At 43.0% G+C, this 24,603-nt stretch overlaps 1 protein-coding gene across 13 annotated transcripts in view; it reads left to right on the top strand.

Annotated features, from left to right (window-relative positions):
• The window catches only part of CADPS2 (calcium dependent secretion activator 2), a 370,823-nt gene that overhangs the window by 140,939 nt on the left and 205,281 nt on the right, over positions 1–24,603 (top strand). For all 13 annotated transcript variants that reach the window (XM_081023462.1, XM_081023461.1, XM_081023471.1 and 10 more), the window contains exon 6: positions 10,840–10,961. In XM_081023462.1, coding sequence (XP_080879588.1) covers positions 10,840–10,961 — 122 coding nt within the window. The remainder of the gene's footprint in view (positions 1–10,839; positions 10,962–24,603) is intronic.

Genomic DNA, 24,603 nt, shown 5'->3' with positions numbered 1-24,603 from the left:
CCACAGATACAGGGAGAATCTTCTCACAGGACAGGGTAAGGGGTGGGGTGGGAAATCAAACAGGAAAAAGAGGGAATTAAATTATTTAAGGGACTAGAGAGGATTAAAAGAAGGGGGAAATAAAGAAATGTAACCAGACAATGAGAAGATTGCATCACTGTCCTCCAGACAGTCCAAGTGCTCCATGTGATCCGGTGTCCACAGCGAAAGAGAAAGGAACAAGCTGTGGACCCAGTATAAATAACCTCTGACTCCACCCCTTACTTGGCAACATCAAATTTACCCCAGTAACAACAGTCACCAATCAATTCAATTCCCTTGCAACAGCCTGGCTGGCAACTGAGGATGTTTTGTCTGGCCCCATCCGCAACACGTGCTCTCTCTTTAATGAGAACACGCTTTGTGGGACATAATCTTTTAAAGGAAACACAAGCCTTTCTGCAGCATCCCTATATTAATTTGCAGAGAGGAATCCACTTTTACTGTTCATCAATTATATATATATATATATATATATATATATATATATATATATATATATATATCATTTGCCATATTTTTCCTTGTATTGGACGAGGTTTTTTGACACAAAAATCATATCAAAAAACTGGGGTCGTCCTAATACATGGATAGTGGCATGGGGGGAGATGCTGCTGGGTGTGGGGAGTGATCTGGGGGCGCTGGCTGGCACTGGCTGGTGGTGCACAGCTTCTCCCAATGCCGCAGTGAGTGGGGAGCGATCTGGGGGTGCTGGCTGGCTGGAGTGCAACTTCCTTCATGCTGCTGCATGAGGGAAACACTCCCTATCTGCGTGCAGGAAAAGATCTAGGGAGTGTTTCCTGCCCCCGGCTGCTTTGGGCCATCTCCCCTCATTTTCTTAAAATTGAGTCCCCCAAAATGGGGGGGGGGGTCTAATACATGGAGGCATCTAATAGACGGGAAAGTACGGTATATCAGAGTGTCAGAAGTTGCTAGGCAGAGTGTATCAAAACTGCTGTCCTATCAGGGATTAAGTTCTGATGGGCACCATGGTAATGTTTCATAAGGAGACGGCATTGTTATTTCCCAGACATTCCCACCACAGATGGCAGCATCATTGCAAGGGGGCATGGGGCGATAGCTTCACAAGCTGGCTGTGTTATGAGAGGATTTTATTTACTGCCCTTTGAATCAAAATTGTTTAAAGCGGTTGTAGGGGTAGCTTTTCCATAATTACGAGCTTTGGTTTCTGACCGGTCTGAATTGAGAGAGGCAACACAAAAACCGTCTGTAAGCCAAGAAGAGCATAGTGGGGTTTTGGTTTGTTTTTGTATCTTAGGACTATCAAAATCTTTCTTTTGTTAATAAGGAAGAATGGTTTAGGAGACAAATGCTCGCTCTAATTAAAAGGGGAGAAATGATCATAACGTAGCTTTGTTGTGTGAAGAGAAAGCCAGAAGTCCTTTAGAAATAGGATCCTTCTGCTAGATTTTCATTTGTGCTACAAATGTGAATGTACATAGTCTTATTAAGCCGGTGTTCCCCAAACCTTTGCTACCTAGACTGTATTATTTAGTACTCTGGAATAAAATGGAAGACATGCTTCAGTTCACACCCAGAGAAACATAAAATATGTCAATTTGCTTCCAGAACAATATGCTAAGATCTTCCATGCAACTGCCCCTTTGGGCAGGTTTTTGGATAATGGTGATGCTTCTGAGACCCCCTCCTTCACTGTTTCTGGGGATAGCAGTGGACTCTGGGCCTATTTCCACTTGTCTACTTCTGCACATGTTGACTATTACGTATCCTGTCAACACCATTTTATCTGTGTGTTTTGCTTAACCAGTTTTAAGTTGTCCTAAATACGTGTGTGTGTGTGTGTGTGTGTGTGTGTGTTTAACAAAATTGAAATATTTGTGCAGTAGTGTTTAAATGAAAAGTGAAGTCATTTAAAAAAATTAATAAATCTGCTTTTCTGGTCAGTATTCTTTTAGCACTGTATTTTTAAAAATTGGGGGTAGGCAATACAGTGGAACCTTAGTTTTTGAACGTAATCTGTTACAGAAGACCGTTCAACTTCCGAAACATTCAAAAACCGAGGCGCAATGGGCGGTTGGCAAATTGCATTGAGAAAAATGAAAAACACACAGCGGAAGCCATTTGACTTCCAAGGAGCGTTCTAAAACGGAAGCAATTACTTCCGGGATTTCGGCGTTCGAAAAATCTTAGATGCTCAAAAACTGAGGCTCCTCTGTATTTTAGTTCTAAAATACATTCACCTGCCTCAGAAAAACAAGTTAAGTAATTATGTAAAATAGCCAATTGGGAGTGCTCTAGTGAATATTGTAGACTCTAGTTTTAAAATTGTGTTCCTCAGAACTATCTTCTCTGTTCCTGCATGGCACCTTGTCCATGTAATTCCAGACTGGTTAAGTAGTATTGGGAGTTGCCTAATCCAATGATCTTTCCAAAACTGACAAGGCATAGTTCATCCTATTTATTCATGTGAACTGAAGCTGATAGCAGCTTTATCTGCGGTAAATGAGCTAAAATGTCTGTGAAGTTTCCCCCAAAACTGTGAGTAAGATGTAACTGTTCCCGAGAGAGAGAGAGAGAGAGAGAGAATTGTCTTAGATGTTTTGTTTGTTCTTTTCTTCCAATTTCTTAGATGTCAGACTGTAACAATGATGTGCCACTTTCCACTCTGGGAAACGCGTATGCAAGTTGGCCCACTCAACGTGCACATTTCTGTTAAAAAGAAGCGGGGGTGGGGAGGGGGGGAGGAGGAGAAGCTTTGTCCGAATAACATCAGACACTTGTTAGGCTTCGGAGAAGTGCATGTAATGGAAAATCACATGCATAGCCAGGTATTAGTTAGCAGTTGCTACTCCGGAAAAAGACAAGCTATTTAATTCAGGAGGCCGCTTGGCTCTTCAGCACTGGGAACTGCTGTAGCAAATGCAAAAGCAGAGCCCCCCAATTCTTACATCCATCCAGAGGCAGACCTACAGTAGAGTAGTGAAACTGGAGCTTTGGGCAGTTGGGCTAAGAGTCCACTTTGCACCTAGCCCATTTTGTGGTGGTGTATTTTGTGGTTCATGTTGTTCTTCCACCATGCTACTGAAGCCTTTTGCAGAGTGAATGCATGAAAAGGCAAACACAGTGGTACCTCGGGTTACATACGCTTCAGGTTACAGGCTCCACTAACCCAGAAATAGTACCTCGGGTTAAGAACTTTGCTTCAGGATGAGAACAGAAATTGTGCTCTGGTAGCGCGGCAGCAGCAGGAGGCCCCATTAGCTAAAGTGGTGCTTCAGGTTAAGAACAGTTTCAGGTTAAGAACGGACCTCCAGAACGAATTAAGTACTTAACTTGAGGTACCACTGTAGTTCTTCCTCTCTGTGAGCAGTGCCATTTTGGTTTTTGGCTACTGTACCTTATTCAATCCCAAAATTGAAAACAAGCCTTAAAGGAAAATCTGGTGTTGGTAAAAGGCGAAAGATTTATACGATCTGAAGAGAAACCAGAAACTTCCGGGTCAGCGCCATCGGTGAATGGCGGAGTTCCTCCGACTGGAGGAACGGGCTCCGTGGAAACTGGGTCTTCCCGCCGCGGCGAAGGCGGGGGCCCGCTAGAAATCCCAGGCGGAGGAAGCCTGGGAATGTGGGGTTCAGCAGAGCACCAAAAGCGCCTCCCCTATTCACGAGGAAACCCATTTTCGGGGCTCCGGAGTGAAGCGGGTTGAGCAGCGCGGTGCTGCGAACTGATTGCTATTTCCATGGAGGGAAGCCGCGCAGCCATCGCCGGAGAGCGCTGACTTTTTCCTGATGACATTTGGACTCTAAATCAAGTACCCGTGAGTAAAAACGGAGAATCGGACTAAGAAATTTTCAAATTTATGAAATTAGGCACGAAGCGGGAAGGTGTAAACAGGAAGTCTGCCTCCCGTCCTTGTATACAGCTTGAAGCAAAGATCTTGCAACCTAATAGCCCGAAAAGTTCTTTTAAAGTTGGAAATTTCCTGCACCCATAACCAACAAAACCCCCTTGGAAGCAGGAGGGGGGGGGATTTGACAGTTTAATCCTGCAGGAAGTGAGAAAAGGAATGTAAGTTTCCACCGTCCCAAACCTGGGGACGGGGTGTCGGGACAGATACTGCTTGAGACGTCCATTGATTGAAAGTGGAGTACTTTTGACAGATAGCTAAAAAAAAAAAAAGAAACAAATTAACTTCAGCGCTACCTTCTGCATTTTTGCTCTTTAAAGAAACAAAGTATTTGAAATTGAAAGGACCTGAAATTGAAAGTAATTTCCTTTGTTGGATACTTTAAAAAAAATAAATGGATACAAATAGAAATTGTGTCCCCTAGAGGGAGCCTGTCAGTTTGCGGTCGCAGCTTGCATATGTGAGATTTGGATCGTGGGAACAGCCGTTTGACCTTGTTCTTGAACAGAAATGTATTGGCAGGAAGGTTTGGTGTCTGCCCTTGGCAGGACTAATGTTTTGCTGGAGCAGCTGCACGAGAAAATGAGCCTGATGAATGAAAAACTGGATTTTATGAGTGCTGTGGCCAGCGAATATGATTTAACAGGGAATAAGAATAAAGAAGCTACAGAGCAATCAACTCAGGAACCTGGCTTGACAAGGCAAGTCCAAGGGCAGATAGAGAAGGAAGAGGCAGTAGCTATCTCTCACACAACACAAATGGAAAGACCCAAAGTTCTGCAGGAACAAAAGCTACTGCGTTGGAAGATTGATTTTGGAGAGTGCTGGGAAGTATTTGAAGTCAAGGAAGCTTTTAACTCCAGTGTGACTGTGAAACAGGTGAATAACTATCTTCTGGATACATACTTTTTGGACTACAAAGATGAAGATTGGGAGTGGGACTGGGGGGAAGGGGACAATTTGATGAAGAAAAATGGAAATTATTACTGGATGGAACCCTCCGGAGACCCACTCCCCCAGAGACCAACAATAGACAAAGAACTGCGTAAGCACAAACAAGAACAAAAAAAATTGCAGAAGGGGCCTAGAACAGATTTAAGGGCCTCGGACATCAGAACACCAGATTGATGGACTATGTAACGGACAGAAAGGACTGATATGACCGAAACCAGGAAGATGGGACGTTGGATGAAAATCATAGAAATTCTTGTGTTAATTTTGGAATTAGTGTAATATTAATGAAATTTGAGGGAATATGCTGGAAAGGAACTAAATTGGTTTTAGTAGAAATGATTTTAAGGAGAAATGTATGAATGTGATGTGATTTTGAAATTTTAAGATTTTTAAGACAATATAAGGTTAAAGAGATTAAGGCAAATTGAATAACAGATTATATTAAAAGAGGGAAAGGTTATGTTGATTAATAAATAAGATAGATTGTGAAGATTAATTATTTAAATTAAAATTGAGAAATATGGGAAGAATTTGCTGAAATAACGAATTAAACTAGAATACAAAAAGGAGGTGTGAGGAGGTTCAAGAATTAAGCAAATGAAAAGTTGTAATCTGAGATTTGTATTTTTTTTTCTTTTTTTCTTTTTCTTTTTTTTCTTCTTTCTCTTTTGGGTTAGGGGTGGGGATTTTCTATGTACTGATGAAACTTTGAATAAATATCATTTTTTAAAAAATAAAATAAAGGAAAATCTGGTGTTGGGCCCAAAGTATCACAGAGGTAAGTTGAAGTGGAGTGAAAATGCCTACCAAAGTTTTGGGTTCTTGATTCAAGCTAAGACACTAAGACGGCGTTTCCCAAACTTGGGCCTTCAGCTGTTTTTGGACTACAACTCCCATCATCCCAAGCTAGCAGGACCAGTGGTCAGGGATGATGGGAATTGTAGTCCAAAAAACATCTGGAGTGAAGGGTTTCCCAAACCTGGGTCTAACACATAAGATTTTGGGTGGGTTGAGGTTCTGGTTGGTTCTTACCTTAATATGTAAGGTATTTTTGACTGAGGAAAAAGCCTTGACTGACAGGAACAGGCTTGCTTCCTTCCTGTAATAGGGAATGGTGCTACAGCATGGCTTTTCCTCCAGTAAAAAGAAGCAAAAGCAAAAACAAGCTCTAGGCCACCTCATATTAAGGCGGGGTAGCCAACAAAGTGCTCTGTAGATGTTCTGGACCATAACTCCCATCAGCCCCAGTCAGCATTGCTAGTGGTCAAGAATGCTGGGAGTTGTACTGAAAACAAACTGTTGCCTACCTCTGTATTAAGGTAAGAATGAAGAATACTCGCACCCTGCACAAAAATGCCCTAGAATTTCATCCCCTCAAATAGTCAGCAAATATTTTCCCCACTTTCAGTGGAGGTTGAATGGTCCTGCAAAAATATGGAGGGATATTCAGTCCGGGCTCGGTATGATTAATCAAAAAGTTCATGGAAGCAAATCTTCCCAAAACCAATAGGGATTATACAGATGCCATAGTCCGTAGGTTTAATTTGCTTTTGACATTGACTTAATTAGTTTCAGTCTTGCTTTGCTGGTAAAACAAGTCCTTGTTGTGAATGACTGCTAGTTGAAAGTAGCTTATGTGGTCTTAGGGTAATGACTGTATCTCAGTGATACACGCTAAAATAAAATTAAACATGGTCATATCCGCATAAGTTTGTGTCAAGCACTCAACCTCTTCACTGGTAGCAGAATCATAGAATCATAGAATCATAGAGTTGGAAGAGACCACAAGGGCCATCGAGTCCAACCCCCTGCCAAGCAGGAAACACCATCAGAGCACTCCTGACATATGGTTGTCAAGCCTCTGCTTAAAGACCTCCAAAGAAGGAGACTCCACCACACGCCTTGGCAGCAAATTCCACTGTCGAACAGCTCTTACTGTCAGGAAGTTCTTCCTAATGTTTAGGTGGAATCTTCTTTCTTGTAGTTTGGATCCATTGCTCCGTGTCCGCTTCTCTGGAGCAGCAGAAAGCAACCTTTCTCCCTCCTCTATGTGACATCCTCTATGTTTACTATACAGTGGAAAGGAGCAGCCAAGCATACTAGGACTCAATTTCTTGACTTTAAGAAAGCCGACTTCATAAAACTTAGGGAAGTGCTGGGTGAGATCCCATGGACAGTAATACTAAAAGGAAAGGGAGTTCATGATGGCTGGGAGTTTGTTAAGAGGGAGATAGTAAAAGCACAACGTCAGGCAATACCAATGAGACGGAAACATGGAAGGTGCCTAAAGAAGCCAGGGTGGCTATCTAAAGAACTTTTAACTGAGTTAAGATTAAAAATGGATGTGTACAAAAAATGGAAAAGGGGGGAAACCACCAAAGAGGATTCAAACAAGTAGCCAACACGTGTAGACACAAAGTCAGAAAAGCTAAAGCACAGAATGAACTCAGGCTTGCTAGAGAGGTTAAAAGCAACAAAAAAGGCTTTTATGGGTATGTTCGTAGCAAAAGGAAGAACAAAGAAACAGTGGGGTCACTCAGAGGAGAAGATGGTGAAATGCAAACAGGGGACACAGAAAGGGCTGAACTCCTCAATGCCTTCTTTGCCTCAGTCTTCTCCAATAAAGAAAACAATGCCTGACCTGAAGAATTTGAAGCAAATGATTCAGCAAAGTAAACACAGCCCAGAATAACTAAGGAGATAGTACAAGAATACTTGGCTAGTTTAGATGTATTCAAGTCTCCAGGGCCAGATGAACTGCATCCAAGAGTATTAAAAGAACTGGCAGATGTGATCTCAGAACCACTGGCAGTCATCTTTGAGAATTCTTGGAGAACAGGCGAAGTCCCGGCAGACTGGAGGAGGGCAAATGTTGTCCCTATTTTCAAAAAGGGGAAAAGAGAGGACCCAAATAATTACCGCCCAGTCAGTCTGACATCAATACGAGGGAAGATTCTGGAACAGATCATTAAGCAAACAGTCTATGAGCACCTAGAAAGGAATGCTGTGATCACCAATAGTCAGCATGGATTTCTGAAAAATAAGTCATGTCAGACTAACCTGATCTCATTTTTTGACAGAATTACAAGCCTGGTAGATGAAGGGAACGCAGTGGATGTAGCCTACCTTGATTTCAGCAAGGCATTTGACAAGGTGCCTCATGATATTCTTGTAAAGAAGCTGGTAAAATGCGGTCTTGACTATGCTACCACTCAGTGGATTTGTAACTGGCTGACTGACCAAACCCAAAGGGTGCTCATCAATGGTTCCTCTTCATCCTGGAGAAGAGTGACTAGTGGGGTGCCACAGGGTTCTGTCTTGGGCCTGGTCTTATTCAACATCTTTATCAACGCCTTGGATGATGGACTCAAGGGCATCCTGATCAAATTTGCAGATGACACCAAACTGGGAGGGGTGGCTAACACCCCAGAGGACAGGCTCAGACTTCAAAACGACCTTGACAGATTAGAGAACTGGGCCAAAACAAACAAGATGAATTTTAACAGGGAGAAATGTAAAGTATTGCACTTGGGCAAAAAAAATGAGAGGCACAAATACAAGATGGGGGACACCTGGCTTGAGAGCAGTACATGTGAAAAGGATCTAGGAGTCTTGGTTGACCACAAACTTGACATGAGCCAACAGTGTGACGCGGCAGCTAAAAAAGCCAATGCAATTCTGGGCTGCATCAATAGGAGTATAGCATCTAGATCAAGGGAAGTAATAGTGCCACTGTATTCTGCTCTGGTCAGACCTCACCTGGAGTACTGTGTCCAGTTCTGGGCACCACAGTTCAAGAAGGACACTGACAAACTGGAACGTGTCCAGAGGAGGGCAACCAAAATGGTCAAAGGCCTGGCAACGATGCCTTATGAGGAACGGCTAAGGGAGCTGGGCATGTTTAGCCTGGAGAAGAGGAGGTTAAGGGGTGATATGATAGCCATGTTCAAATATATAAAAGGATGTCACATAGAGGAGGGAGAAAGGTTGTTTTCTGCTGCTCCAGAGAAGCAGACACGGAGCAATGGATCCAAACTACAAGAAAGAAGATTCCACCTAAACATTAGGAAGAACTTCCTGACAGTAAGAGCTGTTCGACAGTGGAATTTGCTGCCAAGGCGTGTGGTGGAGTCTCCTTCTTTGGAGGTCTTTAAGCAGAGGCTTGACAACCATATGTCAGGAGTGCTCTGATGGTGTTTCCTGCTTGGCAGGGGGTTGGACTCGATGGCCCTTGTGGTCTCTTCCAACTCTATGATTCTATGATTCTATATATTTGAACATGGCTATCATATCACCCCTTAACCTCCTCTTCTCCAGGCTAAACATGCCCAGCTCCCTTAGCCGTTCCTCATAAGGCATCGTTTCCAGGCCTTGGACCATTTTGGTTGCCCTCCTCTGGACACGTTCCAGTTTGTCAGTGTCCTTCTTGAACTGTGGTGCCCAGAACTGGACACAGTACTCCAGGCTGGATCCAAAGATGTTCCCTTGGGTACTTTGACACATTTCTATCAATAAACTTGTATATCATAAGAGGTTCTTCATGTGCACCCATTCATATCCCTGAAGTTCATTAACAGCACAAGTATTTCTCAGAACCCTAGTGTTAAGTCTAACTAGTTTTTCAATTTTTTATTCAAGGAAATCACTGGTGTTGAAGGATTGCATCAAGTTATGAAAAGGGAGATTAGCTTCAAAACTTCACATTTTTTTAATCCACTCCTAAAATGTTTTTGAGTAACAATATGTGCACAATTGATAAACTAGTTTTTGTTGTTAAAGGTGAACTACACACTCAGAGCAACCCACTATGGAAGCCATAAAGTGTTTTTTATATATTAAATTGCCTTTTGGCTTTAGATCTTGAAACTCTATTGTTGTGTTTTGTGTTTTTCTGCACAAGTGCTATAGAGTTTGCATCTTAAAATGGAAAATACTTGTTTTGTCCTAGTTTGGTAGCTTAAAAGCACTTTGCACAAAAGAAGCTCAGAATACAATTTTGTATGCTCGCTGCACTGTTCAATAATATAACAACAACTTCAGGGTGTTGTTGGTGTTCTCGTTTGCATACCACTAGATTAAAGGTAAAGGTAAAGGTATCCCTGACCATTAGGTCCAGTCGTGACCGACTCTGGGGTTGCGGCGCTCATCTCGCTTTATTGGCCAAGGGAGCCAGCGTACAGCTTCTGGGTCATGTGGCCAGCATGACTAAGCCGCTGCTGGCGAACCAGAGCAGCACACGAAACACCGTTTACCTTCCTGCTGGAGCGGTAGCTATTTATCTACTTGCACTTTGACGTGCTTTCGAACTGCTAGGTTGGCAGGAGCAGGGACTGAGCAACGGGAGCTCACCCCGTCATGGGGATTTGAACCGCCGACCTTCTGATCAGCAAGTCCTAGGCTCTGCGGTTTTACCCACAGCGCCACCCGCGTCCCAACGTATTGACCACGAAGGGACTCGAACCCTCAATCTTCTGATCTGAAGTCAGATGCCTTATCCATTAGGCCACGTGGTCACCACTAGATTACATTAGATTAAATGCATCTTTCAGGATTGTAGACATAGCCTTGATCTTCAGATCCTTGCATCCACCAAACAGATATTCTTGTGCTATCGGTGTTCACAGTTCTGATCAATCGTTGGATTGGGCTTCATCCTAGAAGGATAACTGTCAAACCGTACCTGATAGGCACCAAGTGCGGACCCAGTCTGGTACAGATCACAGTACACACAACCACGTATGCTGTGTATGTTTGTTGCTGCTGTTTTATTCCAGAGCACCGCTTAGAATGTAGGATTATCTGCACACATAGGCCTGCTTCTCGATGCCCGATGTATAAAGTTAGCATTTTTACAGACCCATCCTTTTTTATCCTTTATGATAATGTGGTTTACATGTGTACTGCTTTTGTTTTGAACGGTTGATGTTCATTTACTGTGTCTTGTTTTCCTTGTTCAGATTGTTATAGCAGAAGTCCAAGGCTTGAAGTCGCTTGCTCCCAACCGCATTGTTTACTGCACGATGGAAGTGGAGGGAGGAGAGAAACTCCAGACAGATCAAGCCGAAGCATCGAGACCACAGTAAGTGTTGCACTGGGATGGTTATTCACAAGAAATGTGTGCTCCACATGGTGGGGTAACTGTGCCCCAAAGTAGGCACCATCTTTTTTAAAAACAGGCAAAATAGAAGCTTGGTTGGTTTTACTGATGTTTTATGGGGGCAGGCAACCCGCTACTTTAGTAGTAACTACAGTCAAACGTACAGTCAATGACAAACCTAGACAGCATCTTAAAAAGCAGAGACATCACCTTGCCAACAAAGGTCTGTATAGTTAAAGCTATGGTTTTCCCAGTAGTGATGTATGGAAGTGAGAGCTGGACCATAAAGAAGGCTGATCGCCGAAGAATGGATGCTTTTGAATTATGGTTCTGGAGGAGACTCTTGAGAGTCCCATGGACTGCAAGAAGATCAAACCGATCCATTCTGAAGGAAATCAGCCCTGAGTGCTCACTGGAAGGACAGATCATGAAGCTGAGGTTCCAATACTTTGGCCACCTCATGAGAAGAGAAGACTCCCTGGAAAAGACCCTGATGTTGGGAAAGATGGAGGGCACAAGGAGAAGGGGACGACAGAGGACAAGATGGTTGGACAGTGTTCTCGAAGCTACCAGCATGAGTTTGACCAAGCTGTGGCAAGCAGTAGAAGACAGAAGTGCCTGGCGTGCTCTGGTCCATGGGGTCACAAAGAGTCGGACATGACTAAACAACTAAACAACAACAACACAGTCAAAAGTATATCACAAGCTTGGGAAGGGCACAGCGGTAGAGCATCTGCATTGCCATGTCCAGTCCCTGATATCTCTACGTAGGAATCGGGAGTGTCCTCTTTGTGATTCAAGGACCCGCCACCGGCTTGGGGATAAGAAAGACACATGGACACAGTATATTAGGTTAATGGGCTAAAAAAGGCCACAACTTTATTGATTACAGCATATGAGAGGTATTGGCTTAGGCATTGCATCAAACAACAGAGCGTGACTCCACCCCCTCAGGGAGGGGGTGAGTCTAACAAGGGTTAACCACCAGTGGGAGGAGCCTGTTGATGCAAATACAACTGAAAGCTCCCCCTGATGTCACCGGGGGTCATGCCATGGACCCAGCCACCAGCAAGGGCATCGGACAGGATCCACGACCACCTTTACCGGAATACCCATAAAGTGGAGGGGTAGGCGATGGCTACACCCTGGCCTCCAATACACAAACATATTCCAATGCCTAACCGCCACCCGAGCCTAAAGAGGCTCACTGCCAATACCCTCACAGCTGCAACCAATCCCTAAGGCTTCTGATGATGTCGGCCAGCCAAATATCATTGCCAAGATCCGAAAGGTGAACACCATCATCTCAAAACAAAGACAACTCACTGAACTGGATGTCAGCATGCAGAATCACATGGCCATACATATAGCGCAATTTGCGTGCCACCACACAATTTAAGAGTTTCCTGGATTTTTCAATGGCCATAGGGCTATGGGAGCCTTGCCAAACCCTTCTCTTCAGAAGGTTGGACCGTCGAAAACCAGCAGTGGAATGAAAGGGAAGTGCTGCTGCGGCCACATTTGAGCGGCAAAACCCTACCCCCAAGCCTCCACCTGATTGGTTGGCTACATGGGGGCGTGGCGCGGCAGCCAGGCCAGCTGGGCAGGGGCTGGAACGCCCCCTGCCAACACGGGAAATGGCTCCTGCTCACAACTCCTCCCCGCTGTAAGGAGGAGAGGCTTTCTATAACTCTGGAGAGCTGCTAAGAGCCAGTACTGAGAGAATACTGAGCTACATGGACCATGGCAGCATCCTATGTTCTCACTTGCCATCCTGTCTGAATGTTAAAATGTTTCAGAAGTTGTTCTCGGGGTACCACCACCAGAGACAATCTGAATGGCGAAAGGGACGGGGCTAACTTGCGTATTGTACAGTTAATCTGTGCAATTTTTTCATGTTTTCCGCTGACCAGAGATGCTGCAGTTATCCCTCCATTACCTTTAGTTTGGAATCTTACCTTAAATGAATTCAGACCAGAGTCAAGTTTTATACTCTGATTAAGATTCTTGTCCATTAGAGGATAACATGTGAAGCCAAAAGTTTTTTATTAAGATTCGATAACCAAGGCACTATTTGGTTACAAGGGAGAATAGGTTTGCAGTCTAATAATATGTTTGCACTCAGTGTGTTTAAAGTATGTGTAAACCGTGCAACTGATGTTTCTCCAGCCTAAAAAACCCCCTCTAATATATATGTTTTTATAAACTCAAGATGAGTCTTTTCTAGATTAGCAGGAGGGTGAACTGGGGAGGTTCAGAATGTGCAACCAGTTTATAATTAATGCTCCATAATCAGTCCTGACAAAGCCTACTTATCCACTGAACATCTTCTAATTGTACGATCCACTTATTCCAGGTAATATTTGGAGAGTACAATCAGCAAAAGGACTTGATGATGCCACCTATCATTTGAAGTAGAAAAGTTGGTATACGGGTAGATAATGAAGTGTTTATTTGTCTGATGTGATTGACCTATGGGTTGCGCAATTTTCTTCAGAGGCCTCTCTCAGCTGTTGAAATGTCATCCAGGGCCTTTTACAAATGTGTTTTAAGAAAGACCGATGAAAGTTTTTCCTGCTCCCTAATGGGCCCTGTAAAACAATTGGAAAATTGTGGTCAACAAGCTCCCCAGACGACAGCTACAAAGCAGGCACTTGTTCAAAACAAACACAAAAAGCATTGTAAACACATAGATAGGATTATGGACCGCTGTATTAAAATTCCTGTAGACTGAAACTTTATTCAAATGTTGCAGAAACAGCTTTTTCCAGTTTTATTTTTTATGTCGATTTTATTAAAGGTTTTTTTAACCTATTAAACAATAAAATCCAAACTCATTTATGAAAGAATAGTACAAATGAAGATTTCAAGAGAATCAGAAAAAAATAAGAGGAAAAAACAGAAAAGAAAGAGAAAAAATAAAAGAAATAGAGATAAAAGAACAGTACTTCCACAACCCTTTCTGTCAATTGTTAGTACGACCATTGTTTATATTATTTAATATAAACACGCCAATAAATGTTTCTGGCTGTAATTAAAATTTCAGGTTTTGGTGCTACTCTGCTAAGTGGTATTTTTTTCCTTCTAGGTTCAACCTTCCTCTTTTGTCACTCAAAAAGTTCAAAATGGCTTCTCATCAATTAATTTAACATATTTCCAGATTGTATTAGTCCTGATCTTGTGACAAGCCTCTCTCTCTCTCCCCCTCCTTTTTTATTTATCTTTTTAAAAACGAGTTTCACTAAATCTGAGTAATACCATAGTCCATATTTCATTGCCTGTTGTCATATGTCCCCATCCTGAATTTCTGTGTCTCCTACGTTTTAGATGTCTTCTAGCACGTCAACTTGTCCTTCTTTATCACAGTATTCTCTACTCTTACTGAAGGAGGTCTTGCTCAGCTGCTCTCAGAGGTCCTTAGAAGCAAAGATTCCAAAGATTGAACTTGGAGTCTTCTGCATGTGGTGCTCATAAGCTCTTCTGTTGAGTGGGAGGCCCCTTGTTTTATGCAGGTTATCCATGCTTCTGTGATTACTTTCCATTTAGTGGCAACTGAAGTGTCAAGTGAGGGACAGGTACATCACATTTGCCGCTGTTAATATAACTGGAGAGCAGCATTCGGGAAAATAGTACAGGAACAGCTGAATGTTGAAATGTTCAAAATGGCTTCGGAAAGCTAATATAAATTATAACCTTTTTCAACACAATGGCTGCATTCCCTTTGGGGCAGACTAATGGTGGGCAGAAGCAAAATTAGGCAGATAAATTAATGTGAATTTTAGCTTTCTACGTTAGGCTAGTTTTTACATACAGTGCCTGCAGGCACCAAGATGCCCTCAGTTGCACCCATAGCTAGGGGGTCACAGACTGCACATTTGTTTGTTATGTGTGTGAGAGAGAGAGAATGTGCAGGTAACCTTCTAAGAACACTTTCTGTATGAAGCGCTAATCTGGCTGCTCCAATCTGTCAATGTTTTTAGTTGGTGAGTAGGGTGATGTATCGATACATTGCCCACAATCAGTTTGAAGTCCACATTGTGATAACAGTTTCATAATATTTGACATGTTGATATATCATGAATTACAATGTTTGTGTGTGTGCTATATAAAAAAATTGTGATATGGGGAAAACCATGAAGCTGATCATTGCTTCTCTCGTGATTCCTGCCCCATTGCTCTGTACTATAAAATAATGGTTGTAACAGTATTAAAGGTAAGCTATGTAAGTGAGTTAATATTAAAGGTAAGTAAAAGTACCGTATTTTTTGCTCTATAAGACGCACATTTTCCCCTCCAAAAATTAAAGGGAAATGTGTGTGCGTCTTATGGAGTGAATGCAGGCTCCTTGTCTTCAGTGATAGCAACGCAAAGCCTCCAAAGCGCAGCGGGAGCGCTCCTGAGGCTTCGGGTTCCTTTCGCTGAAGGGTAGGTGCCCTTTCAGCTAAGGTGCAGCGCCCCTTCAGCTAAGCAGGAGGAGAAATGGAAGGGGCTCTGCCGCTTCGCTGAAGGGGCGCGGCGCAGAGAGGGGGAGAATTTTTTTTCTTGTTTCCCCCCCTAAAACAAGGTGCGTCCTATGGTTGGGTGTGTCCTATAGAGCGAAAAATACGGTATATCAGTATTAGAACCCTAAGTAGTAGCAGTTGCCAGGACATTACCCCGTTTGCCCCTACATAGTTACATCCTTATTTTAGACATTATGATATTTTGTTGTATCATGATGTTTAGCTGATGATATATCATGATGTTGAAAACCAGATATCGCCCAGCCATATTGGCGAGCGAAGTCAGAGAGCTGTGATTGATAAGCAAGTTGTTTGGATAGCTGACAATAGGAATCGCTGGAGTCCTAAAGAGCTGTTGTTTCCTCCTCCTCTTTTGTGCACTTTCCCTGCTTGTCTTATTTTCTAGTCCTTGAAATCTCAGTAGTTTGTTCTTTCTTTCCCCCTAGCAACCAGGATGCATCTTTCCTGTAGTTTGCTCATCTGAGATCAGGTAGTCCCTAGAAATTACTTTCTGCAAATACTACGACACAGTACGTGTGGGTGGATGTTAAAGAATCCCTTCTCCCCGCAAAATGAAAATATGAAAAGTCTGCAATGATGCGTAGGCAAGTCCTGTTCTGCAGGAACTAAAAACCAGATACGCATTTAGAATCTATGGTACTGTATAGTTAACTTACATTGCAATGGTATGCATCTCTACTCAGAAATAATTATCTTCATGTTTAATGAGGCTTAGCACAGGTAACTGGGCAGAGGATGGCAAACTAGATTTTGGTTTAGGGTTGGCATTGGGGGAAAACAGTTTTCTTCTCCCTTTAAGCCTTGTGTGGCAGGCAGAATTCAACAGATCAAGCCTTTTCTAGCATGGAAATACAATTATGGAAAAGCTTTGCCAAGATTGTACAGCTATTTTGTTTTATGCCACCATAGACAAAGGCCTGTATAGTTAAAGCTATGGTTTTCCCAGTAGTGATGTATGGAAGTGAGAGCTGGACCATAAAGAAGGCTGATCGCCGAAGAATTGATGCTTTTGAATTATGGTGCTGGAGAAGACTCTTGAGAGTCCCATGGACTGCAAGAAGATCAAACCTATCCATTCTGAAGGAAATCAGCCGTGAGTGCTCACTGGAAGGACAGATCCTGAAGCTGAGGCTCCAATACATTGGCCACCTCATGAGAAGAGAAGACCCTGATGTTGGGAAAGATGGAGGGCACAAGGAGAAGGGGACGACAGAGGACGAGATGGTTGGATAGTGTTCTTGAAGCTACCAGCATGAGTTTGACCAAACTACGGGAGGCAGTGGAAGACAGGAGTGCCTGGCGTGCTCTGGTCCATGGGGTCATGAAGAGTCGGACACGACTAAACAACTAAACAACAACAACAGAATTCTAGGCTTTTGTGGTATATGTTTAAAAGTCACTCCCTAAGCAGCACACAAAAAGCAAGGCAAAGCGTTTGAAGCCACACAGAGTCAAGGGAGGAGGATACTTGATACAGCCAAAACACAAGAATCAGATTGCAAAATACCTAGAACAAGTCCAAGTGAATTGGTGAACAGAAATAAAAGGAGCCCATTTTTAGGCCACGTTTTCTTCGAAACATGGCCTGAAAATTCTTCTTCCACATTTTCATTCACCCAAGAGTCTTAATGACTGCAGCCATGTTCGGCCTATCACTGAAGAATGTCTGGCCAAGGAACTACACATGAAGGTCCAATCTGGTAGAGAGCAGAGAGAGAGATAAATGAGGGGGGAGAACAAGAGAAGGATGACAGGAGGAGAGAAGGTGGAGGGAGCCAAACGAGGGTGACGGAGCAAAAGAGGTGGGTGATAAATGATAGAGTTGGAGTAGGGAAGTGACTCGCTGATCACAACGCTTCTCATAATCTGGAATACACAATGGTGCACAACATTGCAGTTTCTCCATGGGCGACATTGTCCACTACTGCCATGAGCAGCCATGTTGTTTGAGCCATCAGACCAGGCCAGCATGACCAATGGACAGGGATTATGGAGTTGTACTTCCAACAGAAACTGGCTATCCACAGCTTCCCCATCTTTGCTTCCGACAGAAGGGGTAGGCAGGAACTAGCCAAATGCTTTATTTGAGCCCAGAGCAAGCAGTGTGACCAGTTGTTTCTCTTCAGGTAAACTGGGCTTTAATAAGAGAGTAGAGCCCATATAAACAAATATAGTTCATTGATTTGATTGATTGGTTATATTTCTATCCCGTTTTTCTTTCAAATGAATCCCAAAGCGGCTTACAAGCAATAACTCAGAATAACATGACAGAACATAATAGAGCATTTGGCATAAATCATATAGAATAATTAAAACAGGACAGCTGCATGTTCCTGCATTGCAGGGGTTTGGACTAGATTATAATAATAATATTATAATAATTTATTATTTCTTTCCTACCCATCTGGCTTGGTTTCCCCAGCCACTCTGGGCGGCTTCCAACAAAAGATTAAAAATACATTAAAACATCAGTCATTAAAAAGTTCCCTGAACAGGGCTGCCTTCAGATGTCTTCTAAATGTCATATGGTTGTTTATTTCTTTGACATTTGGTGGGAAGGCGTTCCATAGGGAGGGCGCCACTACCGAGAAGGCCCTCTGCCTGGTTCCCTGTAACTTCGCTTCTCCCAGTGAGGGAACTTGCAGAAGGCCCTCGGCGCTGGACCTCAGGTTATCCCTTCCAACTCTTTGATTCTGTCAGTGAAACAATTACGATCTGTAAAACACAACAACAACAACTGAAAAATAAGCTGAACATCACCATTAAAGCAAAAGTCACATTATAAGATTAACAAATCAAGACAACATTTATAATCTATAAAGTGGTATTAACAAAATAAAAGCCAAAAGTTAGATTAAACACTGTTAAATTCATATACACAATCTCCGCACCAGGGGTGCCATCTTCTCCAGAGGACCGAGGGGGCCCGTGCGCAATGTCATGCGATACTACTACTACTACTACTACTACTACTACTACTAATAATAATAATAATAATAATTTATCATTCATACCATGCCCATCTAGCTGAGTTTCCCCAGCCACTCTGGGCGGCTTCCAATCGAGTGTTAAAAACAATACAGCATTAAATATTAAAAACTTCTCTAAACAGGGCTGCCTTCAGATGTCTTTTAAATATAAGATAGCTGCTTATTTCCATCACATCTGAAGGGAGGGAAGGCGCCACCACCGAGAAGGCCCTCTGTCTGGTTCTGCGATGTCCTGAATGTCACGCCTGGTGCCCTCTGAACATTGAGGGGGACTTCCCCCTTCAAAAGCTCAGGGGGAGCTGCCATGCCTCAGCCTCCAGGAGCCCAGCCCCCTTGCTCCATACACCCATGACTCTCAATCTTTCACTCTATTCAACTCATTAAAATGCACATATACATAATGCCCATGGTTGCAACTCCATTCTGAACGTTCCTCGGGCTGGAGGTGGGGCAAGGCAGGTGGAAATAGCCTCTTAGTTGCCATATGAAGGCATTTCAGTGTCATTTTTACCATGATGTAATCTGGAGTAATCTTGCCAACAAAGGTCCGTATAGTAAAAGCTATGGTTTTCCCAGTAGTGATGTATGGAAGTGAAAGCTGGACCATAAAGAAGACTGATCGCCAAAGAATTGATGCTTTTGAATTATGGTGCTGGAGGAGACTCTTGAGAGTCCCATGGACTGCAAGAAGATCAAAGCTATCCATTCTTAAGAAAACACCCTGATGTTGGAAAAGACCCTGATGTTGGAAAGGGGACGACAGAGGACGAGATGGTTGGATAGTGTTCTCGAAGCTACCAGCATGAGTTTGACCAAACTGCGGGAGGCAGTGGAAGACAGAAGTGCCTGGCGTGCTCTGGTTCATGGGATCACGAAGAGTTGGACATGACTAAACGACTAAACAACAACAACAATCTGGAGAATAATAAAGAGGCATCAGCGATGTGCTGATAAGCTCCAAGTGTTAGAAGATCATGTTCACTGTTGTCCCGATCAGTCTGCATGCAAAGCATGAGATCAATATACAAAGTAAAGTGTCACCAGCTGCTTTACTTGCCATTTTCAGTGCAAAGGGATTTTCATCACAAATGTTAGAAATTAGATCCTCTTCACGTTAAGAACATTTGCTGCATTTCTCTAATGGTTATTCCCTGCTGGGAGTCTGATGGATGACACATGAGTAGGGAAGCAATCCAATTAATCAATTAAAATGTCTTGAATCGTCAAAATCAGTCTGTTACTCCATCAATTTAAATTTGCAAACCGGTAAAAACTGTGCTTCTGAAGCAAGAAATGTGTGTGTTTTAGGTAATGCACCTGTGTCCTAGGAGGGAATGTCTCTTCTAAGGTGATGCCTCCTTTGTGAGGGCAAAGGTCAGTTCCTCTTAAGATGATGCTTGCCATCTGCAATTTTTATAAGTACTTGTATTAAAGCTTCATATATATCTCAGAGAGGTTATCTTTTTAAGTCAGTTTTAAAAACGGATGGGTGGGATACAAATAATAAAATTATTATTATTATTATTATTATTATTAAATCTGTCAAATTCAGGTTCTCTCAGTTTCTTCTGTTTGCCCTATTTCCCCATCAATTTGCAATATTTACTTTACAGATTGGTGTGCATTTCTGCTACAATAGGTGATTCCTTGCTAGCTGTTTCCCTAATATAATGTACCTGTAGACATCGTTTTCACTGATACGTGTGCTCCTGTGCACTTTTGGGCTGGAAAACTACATCACAAAATTCAGAGAAACGTGGATTTTTAAAGTAGTTGTGTTTCAGTTTGCATATTGGTCCAGGAATCCTTTATTTAAAAGTGAACTGAATTAGTTTCTCCCCTTGTTGTCGGCCAACTTAAATGTTTGTTGCTATTTGTGGAACATTTGTATTCTTTTTTCCTCTTCTGTTGGCAGTTTTCTACTTCTTTATGCTTTCAAAAGGACACCAACACAGACAGTGACCTTTTCCACAAAGCCTCACTTTAAAAAACACTTTCCTTGAATCTTAGTTGTCTAAAGCAGTTACTGTTTCTCTCTTTTGCTTACATGCTATCAGGTTTCCCTGTTGCTTGAACAGCCAACTCCTTAGCATTTTCCCCTTGGCAGTTCTTGACATTGTTAGCCATGGAGCTTTACACAGTAATGTCCATAGGATTTCTTGATCATTTAAATTTTTATTGCTGTAAATGTTTAATAACAAAATGTGCAGACAGAAGCTCTTTACAGCTGCTGGAAAAGAGAGGAAATTTGAGTTCCTTCCACTTGGTTATACCAGACTATGTCTTTCTTGTGTGTGTTGACCCACTACAGAGATACCCCAACACCTGTGTGTTCTTTTTCCTATTTCTTCTTTTGCCATTTTTTAGTTTTGCCTGCAGAAGGCTTCCTATAGTGTATACCCCCATTCTACCCTGCTGCCATCCCTCTTTGACATAGTGTTTTCTCCTTCATGGAGAGCACGTGTTGCGGTGGGGGCCGCCAGGACACTCCAATGTTGGGGGCGGGCTAATTGATCGTTGGCCACTGATGCGATTGGGGCTTCCCTTGTTGTTGGGAAGAAGTTAATGTTGCCATTTGTTGATTGACAGCCAGAAATGCTAAAACTCCTTGCACGAGGCTAGGGCTTCCTCTTTTTGCCCATGCATCGGATTGCCCGTCCCTCCCTCCCTAGAATAGGGTTGTTCACTTTGACCGTGCTATGCCTGTCATGGGGTCGTCTGCTTTGGAGCAGGGCCCTGTTAGGAATTTTGTCCATCTGGCTGATTGGCTGGGGCCATTTGGTTTTTGCCTACTGCGTTGCAAATCGTCACAACTTGTAAGGTTCACGGTTAGGCAATGGTTTATGGTTTGCCTGGTTGAGGGGCATGGATTGGCTGTGCCTGCCCCTCTAATGCTGCTGCTGCAAGGGATTCCGTTAAAGGAATCAGGGGCTAACTATTGCTTGTCCACTCTGTCAAGGGGGCTCGGGCCATAGCAATGAGCTCCTGGTTGCATTTGGGGAGGGCTGAGGGCAGGTTCCCTGCTCCGTCGCTACCCCCAAGTGTATTCCCCTTTTCTGACTTTCGCAGGCGTGCGGAATGTCAGTCTGTCCCCCATAGTGGGGGCAGATAGTCGCAAGCAATGCCTAAGCAACTACTCACATTTTTGTATTTTAATAAAGTTGTGGCCAAAATTATGCCAAAAACCTTAAACAAAAATTCTGTGTGATGTGTGAGTTTTTGGGGTGGCCCTGGGGACCTCGACACGCAACTTTCAGTGGCCATCTCTATTCAAAAGAGAGATTCTCAGTCTTAATCTTTCATAACATCTTCATCAACGTCTTAAATTAAAGAGTTGTGCTTTGTGTTGTTCCTTTTACAATAACAATTTTCAGCTTGCCAGGCTTTTTTCTCTCTACGTGTTGTTTTTGTTACAAAAATACGCATTTCTGATTGCCGTTGCTAACCAAATCCCAAAGTATTGAATCTTATTTAACATTGATCTTGATAGTTTGATTTTTTTTAATAGTCTCTGTAAAATTGAGTTACCTTTGTGGACACAATACTTGCAGATGTCACTAAAATAAAATTACCCACTACAGCAAACATTGCAGCTGTTACATTTGTGTCATTTTCAAGAGTGTAAGTAAATAATACTTGAAACAGTACATTATTTTTGTATGCGTTGCTTACATGGACATATGTGCCGCATGATTCCTGCAAATGTAAGGACAGAGGAGATTTTAATGGAAACTCACAAGTAATAAATCTTCATGTTGAAATTTAATTAATCTGGATGCAGCTTGCTTGTACGTATTACTGATCTGAGTTCCATTTTGACATGAGTTTTAAAAGAATGTTTCTTTATTACCCTGCATTGGACCGAAAGATTCTGTGTAAAATTGGATTAAATAATTTATTTGGAACATCTATCAGCATTGCTAAGCTGTTGAAAATGAGAATTAGTTGTACATTGCAGAGACAAGGGAATAACTTTTGGACGCATTGCATTAAAAGCAACTCCTTCAGAAGATCTGCAGCAGAAAGATGAGGAGGGAAGGAAAGGAAAGGAAAGGAGGAGACTTTGGCAGGTTCTGCCAGTTCCTTCCCTGTTATGGTAGGTAGGCAGAATTCAATGCAGCAAATTTCAGAATAATTAGTTCACATCTTGGTTCCTGGCATATTATTATAGCTGTCCAGAAGCCTTGGACAATGAGAACTTGATTTTTTTAAAAAAATAAAAATGGTAAGGTTGAAGGGGAGTGGGGAGTGTGGCATAACTGCACTCTGTATCTGTAAAAACATTAAATAAAACAATTGGGATCTCTAGGTAAAGGTAAAGGGACCCCTGACCATTAGGTCCAGTCGTGACCGACTCTGGGGTTGTGGCGCTCATCTCGCTTTATTGCCCGAGGGAGCCGGCGTACAGCTTCCAGTCCATATGGCCAGCATGACTAAGCCGCTTCTGGAGAACTGAAACAGCGCATGGAAACGCCGTTTACCTTCCCGCTAGAGTGGTAACTATTTATCTACTTGCACTTTGACGTGCTTTCGAACTGCTAGGTTGGCAATTATTTAGAAGTGTTGTGCAAGTGTTGTGCCCACATTCAGATCTTTTCAGCCGCGTAGCTCACTGCGTAACTTTGGCCCTGTCACTGTGCCTTTGGGATTAGTCAGAATGACATGACCCTATCTACATCCCACGTACTTTGCCATGTGCTCCTTCTCCTGCTCCTGCTGTGTATTAGCAAAATGCCTGTCACCACATTATGATGGGTAGGGAGGATGTACTGAGGGATGAGTTGCATCTCTCGGGGAACCCTGGATGTGTTCAGTGTGTGTGTGCTCTATACCCAGACACATCAACTCCCCCTCAAAATGGGATTCTTCCCAGTATCAGGTGTGGAGGGCAGTACAAAAGCAGTAGTTAATGTTTTACAGAGTACTTCTCAGTACTGAAAGCTCTCCACATATAGCCTACCTATGTGTGATGCTTTGCTAGTCATCTCTTGGGGAGGAAAGTAGCAAGTCACGTGGAACAAACGAAATGCGTACATTTGAAGACCCTGCTAGAGCGGGATCTTAAACCTTCTCAGCTCAACATACTTCTTTTTGCACACATCCATGCTGGATTCCCATTCTTGGTTCTGCTGTAGCTACTGGAAATCGACTGTTTACACAAACATGTGCCCTTCCAAAATAGCAGGATGAATGAAAAGAATCAGAAATTGGTTCCAGTGATCCTTGAGGTCCCTGCAACCCAGCAGGGCATCTAGACATCAGGGGTGGGGATTCATTTTCACTACGGCTACATCACTGGATTGCATCCTTGAGCTATGGGAAGACCTTTTGCTTGTTTCGTGGGCAGCCGCCTTGGACTACATTCCGGTGGTGGATGCATTCGGACACACGACTCTCCACCCTTCATCCAAGCAAGCAAGAAGTCTTATCACAGTTCAAGGACACAATCCAAGCAGGCAGAGTCACTAGCGGAAGTTGCAGAGCAGAACCAGTGCAGGGTGTGGCCCGTAGACAGTCCTGAGGGCTAGATAAAGTAGCCTGGAGGGGTGTCAGAGACCAGGCTGAGGAGTCCTGCTCTGATGAGGAATAGTGGGAGTCTCCCCTTCTCTCTGCTCCTGACCAGGATCCTGAAGCTGCCCAGGAGCAGTGGAGCAGTATAGATTTGGAACAGTGGTTTGCAGAGGGGCATAGTTCTGAAGACAAAAGTTGGGATGAACCTGGGACGTGAACAGCAAAGTGAAGAAGAACAGGAAGAGAGAGAGCTCCAGCCTATCAGTCCAAGGTCATGTAGAGCAGATAAGGTGGCTACTCAAAAAGCACAGTGGTTGCGAGATCAGGTTGCAAGGCATGGAAGTGATTAGAGGGGAAGTGGGTGGAAACCTTAATTGGGAACATCTTCATTCCGAGAATGGCTGCTTTGTTCATTTGCTGTGATCATTAAAGACTCTTTAAATGGTAAGCAACTCTCTTTGCTTTGTCCTTCTTATCTACGGCCAAAATGGTGGAAGAAAAAAGCACACCAAGAACTCAGGCCAATGTAAGTTTCAATAGTGGGAGTGGTCCATACTCACAAATCAATAGTCAATAGTAACAAAAACTAATCCATTCAAA

This window comes from Podarcis pityusensis (assembly GCF_964106645.2).
Source record: "Podarcis pityusensis genome assembly, chromosome: 10".
Lineage (NCBI taxonomy): Eukaryota > Metazoa > Chordata > Lepidosauria > Squamata > Lacertidae > Podarcis > Podarcis pityusensis.
This window is presented reverse-complemented; position numbering and strand designations above follow the sequence as displayed.